Below are 6,253 nucleotides of genomic sequence, written 5' to 3'. Positions count from 1 at the left end.
TTAGTCCTTTGCATGGCAGCTAAAAGAAATTTCATCATGCTGTCTCTTCGATGGTATTGCTTCTTTGTGATATGCTAAGATTATAATTATGTCAATGCATGAGTCTAAACTTGTTCTATTTTAATAAGGTAGTTGTCTTTATATGTGTGGGGCAGTTAAGAATTTCAATTGATATGTCTATGGTTGATTATTTAAATGATGATATAAGTAAAGTAGTGTGATTTATTAGTGTTTTGGATGAGTTTCATGTAATGGGATTTGGGAGAATTTGTTCCTTATTATTTATAAGTCATCCTTGTTGATTTACAAGTGGAGTCGTGGTCTTGTGAATGAAAGTTGAACCGGGAGAATATTTGTTATGTCGTTTTACCTTTACCTTTTTTTTTTTTTTTTAGTAACAACATATGTCGTTTTACCTTTTTTCCTTTCGGTACAATATGCCGTTTTACTTTTAAATCAATATTGTTAGTTCATCCCCCTTCATTAATATTTATCGCTTTTTTTCTTCTACATGAGTAAATACTATATTTTAGTTGTGTAGTGTACATGTCTTCAGTCCAAAAAAAGTTGGGTGGGTAATGGGTACATGTCAGCCCTAAAATTCCCTTCCCATAACTACCCTTCAAAGTTTAGCATTGTTAAATAACTTTACTATTCATTGCCCAAACACTAGAGGAGCAATTGGTGGAACAGGCATAAATATTGGAAGAAGTTTTGGAGTGACGACTTGTAGATTTATTATATGTATCAACATGAAATTCTCTCAGAAAGAGAACTCCAATTTGAGGTCGAATCATATCTACTGGGAAGATACCAATATAATGCTGAATTCCTTTTCAAGGACTACCATGGCTTTAGCGCATAATGGCTTTTTGTATTGTAGCGTTTTCATTCTTTTGTTTTATTGTTTTTTTTTTCCCTCCCTGTCTTGTAACATACTCTCTATATTTTGACATCATTTTAATTTTCACCCAAGAAAAATATAATAATACATTTGGTCATTAATATCAGAGCTAATTTGACATTCAATTTAATCGTAAATATAAGATCCCAGTCTACTTTGTCTCTTATATTTATCTATCTTTTTAATATTGTTTTTGTAATAATTACACATATTAAAAGTTTCATCAAACAGTAATAATAGCTAATATACATTATTAATAAGGGTATTTTAGAGAAGACAATATTTATTTATTACAAATAACACCATCACCACGAGGGCTTAGAGGGCAGCAGGAACCCCAAATCCAGGGTAATATATTCCCAAATCAATGAATGGAAGCAATAAAGAAGCTGAATAATAACATCATCGGAGGCAAACAAGGAGAATTAAGGAGAATCCTTATTAGTTGATGTGAGCATAGCCATGAACTTGATTGAAATGTTGAAGACAAAGATGCGAGGCCCAGCAATGAGCCAAGTTGTTATGAGATTCTTCAGAGCCATTAGCGTGAATTAGATGCATCGCTCACAACACATGCGGTTCAAGCTCTATTCACATGTGTACAGTTCAACTATGGCGAGTTGGGGAGTCATAGGATTTGGGTCTCCTTCTCTGCTGCGCCTCAATTTCCCCCTACTTCCTAAACATTTTTTCTTGTTTCTTTTTACAAGTAGAATCTACATAAAATGAGTGGGATTTTGATATCTCATGAGCAAAAAATGGTGTTGTTTTCAAATTTTTCATGATTTTTCAAAGAAAATACACTCTAAAATTGACGCTGTTTTGTTTTTATTTTAGGTACAAATTTTCTGAAAAATCATTAAAAAAAAGTTGAAAATAACACCTTTTTTGACTCATGGGATATCGAAATTTTACTCATTTTTATGTAGAATCCAATGATAACAAGCAAGAAAAAACATATGGGAAGTAGGGAAAAAATGGTAGAATTAGGTGTCCTCTTTGCGTGTTTGATTACCCAAACTAGGAAAGTCTAAGAATACATTGGTCCTATTAATAATCTGTTTTCTTTTCAAGTCATCGTTGTGCAATTCCGTTTAAACATCAACAGTAATGTTAATGATATATTCATATATTTCCAAGTTCCAACCCACGTATCACCATCAAAAGTGGGGCTCTCTCTTGAACTAGGCATCGAGAGTAGAGGAGAAACCCCGTGGGAGGGGAATTGAAGATAAGTGTGAAGCTGGTCAAGTCGTCGTCAATCAAATCAAATCCCTTTAGTTGCTGTTGCTGTTCCGACATGTGAGGGAGGGCAAATGAAAGCCTTCAAAATTGAAAGGCCATACCAAGTACTGCAAAACAACCAAGAAGCCAGATTCTGGCTTATTTATTAGTTCTGCCTCTGGTTTTCCATATGAGAATAGGATATTTTATTTATGGATATTAATGAAAATAGTTAATTTGAGTTTTTAATAGATGTATATATTAACTTTCCTAAACTATACTACTCTTTTTCTCTCCATAATCTCATTTTTACCCTCAAACCACAAAGTGAATGATTCAGATTTAACTATATTTTTTATTTAATTTGCTCTGTACTACAGTCATTTGAAGTGTGCAAGCCAAATTTTAACATTTTAGGATCTGTTTGGATTAGCAGTAGAAAAAATAATTTATTTGCAATCTGACTTTTAAAAAATTGAGATTGGGTAAAAGTTAAATTAGGTAATGTGAATTGTGTTTGGACTAAATTTTATAAAAGTTGGTTTGTAAAAGATAGATTGGGTAAAAAGTTATTTGAATTATGATTGAATAAAATTAAGTTTAGGTTATAAATTTACCAAAATGGGCATGAGTTTCATTAAATAATGAGAGAATAATGAGAGGAGTGAGAGAAAATTATTATTCTAACAATTTTCAATCGTCTTAAACACAATTTTTTTTACTAAAGTACATATATCCTCCTATTAGAGGCAATCCTATTCGAGACACTATCAGGCTCTAAATGTGGATACCTCTCCAACAAGAATTCGAACCTTTGCTCGTTATATTGTAAGGGTCTAACCCTTTCTGCTAAACCTAATCCCCGTTGGTCCTGAGCCCGATTACCACCTGAAAATGTTACCTCCCCCGGCTTAAGGTAAATCGCGCGTTTGGCCCTATTTTGGCCCCCAAGTGCGATCTTATACAAGCTCTCTCAAACCGGCTTACTTTTTAAATCGGGCTTCTGTTGCAAAATGAGCTACTTCTGGTCCATAAATTGCTCTCCCAACCACACACTTAGTCATATAGAAAACGTGAATTACAGGTATTGGCGCTGGAAGTTTAGCCCTCATTTAACGAAAAGGAACAAATACGTTCACCGCTGGCAACCTTATTAAAGAAAGCGACACCAGGCATGTCATATTCAGAAGCTGAGAAATCGAAAAGTCCAAGGATTAATCCTTGGTCTGCGGAAGAGGAAATGAACGAAATGTAATCTATCATCCAAAGACTGAACAACTTACAAATTTGATCCAAGTATCATTCCACTTAAACTACCTAGCTACTAATAACCTCAAGAAATAGAATATGGCGGTTTCATTAATGCTTCACTTTCCTCTCCTCTTATCTCTTTTTTCCAATCTTCATCGTCATCACATAATAGTCGCTTCTCTCTTTCAGTGGAGAAACCAGAAGATGTTATTCTGTCACAAAACGGCGTCTTCTCTGCCGGCTTCTACCTCGTTGGTGAAAACGCCTATGTATTCTCCATTTGGTTCGCCCAAACCCTCGCCGTTGTTTGGACAGCAAACCGTGACCGATCCATCAACGGTAAGCGCTCCTCACTCTCCATCCACCGCACCGGAAACCTTGTCCTCTCTGATGCTGGCCAATACGAGGTGTGGTCGACCGCCACCACCTCGTCTCTGCCGACCCAATTGATCCTCAACAACAATGGAAATCTAGTACTTTATGAGCACCAATTACGAGGAAGCAAGATTCTATGGCAGAGCTTTGATTTCCCAACCGACACTCTACTTCCTGGGCAGCAACTCACAAGATATACAAAGCTCGTCTCTGCTAGAAGCGAAACCAACTATTCCTCTGGATTCTACAAGCTTGTCTTCGATGACGAAAATGTTCTTACCCTTCTATATGATGGTCCCGATGTCTCCAGCAAATATTGGCCATCACCGTGGCTTAAGAGCTGGGAAGCTGACAGAAACATCTACGATAGTAGTAGAATTGCAGTGTTAGATTCACTTGGAGGTTTCAGTTCAACAGACAAGTACAACTTCACAACTTCTGATTATGGTGTTTTGATACAAAGAAGATTGAAATTAGATCCTGATGGAAACATTCGAGTGTACAGCCTACAGAATAATCTATGGGAGGTGACATGGCAAGCCATATCTGATGCTTGCATTGTGCATGGACTTTGTGGTGCTGACAGCACGTGTGTGTATGATCCTAGAGAAGGAAGGAAGTGTTCGTGTCTTCCTGGATATAGAGTGAAGAACCATAGCGATTGGTCTTATGGGTGTGAACCCACATTTAAACTCTCATGCAATAAAAAGGAGACCACTTTCTTCAAATTGCAAGATGTTGAGCTCTATGGGTATGACTTTTTTTACAAGGAAAACATAAGTTATAGTGATTGTGAGAATGAATGCATAGAAGATTGTGAGTGCAGGGCATTTCAGTACTCATTTAACCATGACGGCTTATTTCAATGCTATGCGAAAAGAGTTCTTCTCAATGGTCGTCGATCACCAGACTTTAGAGGAACAACCTACTTGAGACTTCCTAAAACCAAAAGAAACAATGTTTCGTTCTTTGCAGATGAAGAATTTGCTCAAGATAATGGTCATATTTGTTCAGTGAAGCTGGATAGAGCCTATGCCAAGAGACATGTCAGCAGTTTTTTGAAGTTCTTTCTTTGGTTTTCTGTTGCAATTGGGTTGGTTGAAGTCCTCTTCATTTCTATGACTTGGTTTTATTTGATAAGAACCAAGCAAAAATCTGATGGAAATCAACAAGGGTACAATTTTCTTTCACCTTTTGGGTTCAGAAAATATACTTACTCTGAGCTAAAACAAGCAACAAAAGGGTTCACGGAAGAAATTGGAAGAGGAGCTGGTGGAATAGTGTACAAAGGAGTATTGCCAGATCAGCGAACTGCTGCAATAAAGAATCTTCATGATGACAACATTGGAGCCAAACGAGATGAAGCAGAATTCCTAGCTGAAGTGAGCATTATTGGTAAGCTAAACCACATGAACTTGATTGAAATGTGGGGGTATTGTGCTGAGGGAAAGCATAGGCTATTGGTTTACGAATACTTGGAGAAAGGTTCTTTAGCAGACAATCTCAAATCAAACACTTTGGATTGGACCAAAAGATACAACATTGCTCTCGGAACAGCAAGGGTTCTAGCATACTTACACGAAGAATGCTTGGAGTGGATTCTACATTGTGATATAAAGCCTCAGAATATTCTTTTGGGTTCAAATTACCAACCCAAGGTAGCAGATTTTGGCTTATCTAAGCTTCTAAATAGAAGTGACCAACACACTCAAAACTTCTCAGTGGTAAGAGGAACGAGAGGATACATGGCACCTGAATGGGTTTTCAATTTGCCAATAACATCAAAGGTGGATGTGTATAGCTTTGGGATTGTTGTGCTGGAGATGATAACAGGAAGGAGTCCGACGATGATGGGAGGTCAGAGTGATAAAGCAGAAGAAGCACATAATGAAAGGCTAGTGATGTGGGTGAGAGAGAAGAGGAAGAAAATGACGTCGGAGGAGGAAGGGTCGTCGTCATCCTCTTGGGTGGAGCAAATAATTGAGGCAGCCATTGGATCGGAGTTTGACGTTGAGAAGAAGAAGATGGAAACTTTGGCAAATGTGGCTCTGAAGTGCGTGGAGGAGGACAAAGATGCGAGGCCCAGCATGAGCCAAGTTGTTGAGATGCTTCAAAGCCATGAAGATGATGCCTCTTAATTAGTCCTATGCATGGCAGCTACAAGAAATTTCATCATGCTGTTTCTTCGATGGCATTGCTTCTTTGTGATATGTTAAGATTATAATTATGTCAATGCCTGAGTCTAAACTTGTTCTATTTTAATAAGGTAGTTGTCTTCATGTGAGTGGGGTGTAATGGTTAAGACTAAAAATACAAATATGAATGACGAAAATGATAAAATATATGGTTCAATGGATTAAGTTCAGTCACATATATAGAAACTATGCACTCAATACAATGGAATATGCAAATATCAGTGAATTACAGAGTTGCAGAAAAGAGCAGAAAGAAGGAAGCAGAAAGTTAGCAAGGAAAGAATCTTCTGGGGGAAGAGAGAGA

The 6,253-nt window shown here is 37.1% G+C and overlaps 1 protein-coding gene across 1 annotated transcript; it reads left to right on the top strand.

Annotated features, from left to right (window-relative positions):
* Window positions 1-2,749: 2,749 nt before the first annotated feature.
* Window positions 2,750-5,892, top strand: LOC114737258 (putative receptor protein kinase ZmPK1). Its single transcript, XM_028925169.1, has 3 exons — window positions 2,750-2,753; window positions 3,467-4,175; window positions 4,218-5,892. The coding sequence occupies exons 1-3, from the start codon at window positions 2,750-2,752 to the stop codon at window positions 5,890-5,892; spliced, it is 2,388 nt and encodes a 795-aa protein (XP_028781002.1).
* Window positions 5,893-6,253: the final 361 nt, after the last annotated feature.

The sequence above is a fragment of the Neltuma alba genome, unplaced genomic scaffold (assembly GCF_004799145.2).
Source record: "Neltuma alba isolate B1F8T4 unplaced genomic scaffold, ASM479914v2 tig00013419_pilon, whole genome shotgun sequence".
Classification (NCBI taxonomy): Eukaryota; Viridiplantae; Streptophyta; class Magnoliopsida; order Fabales; family Fabaceae; genus Neltuma; species Neltuma alba.
The sequence above is the reverse complement of the archived record's forward strand: the minus strand, read 5'-3'. Positions and strand labels throughout refer to the sequence as shown.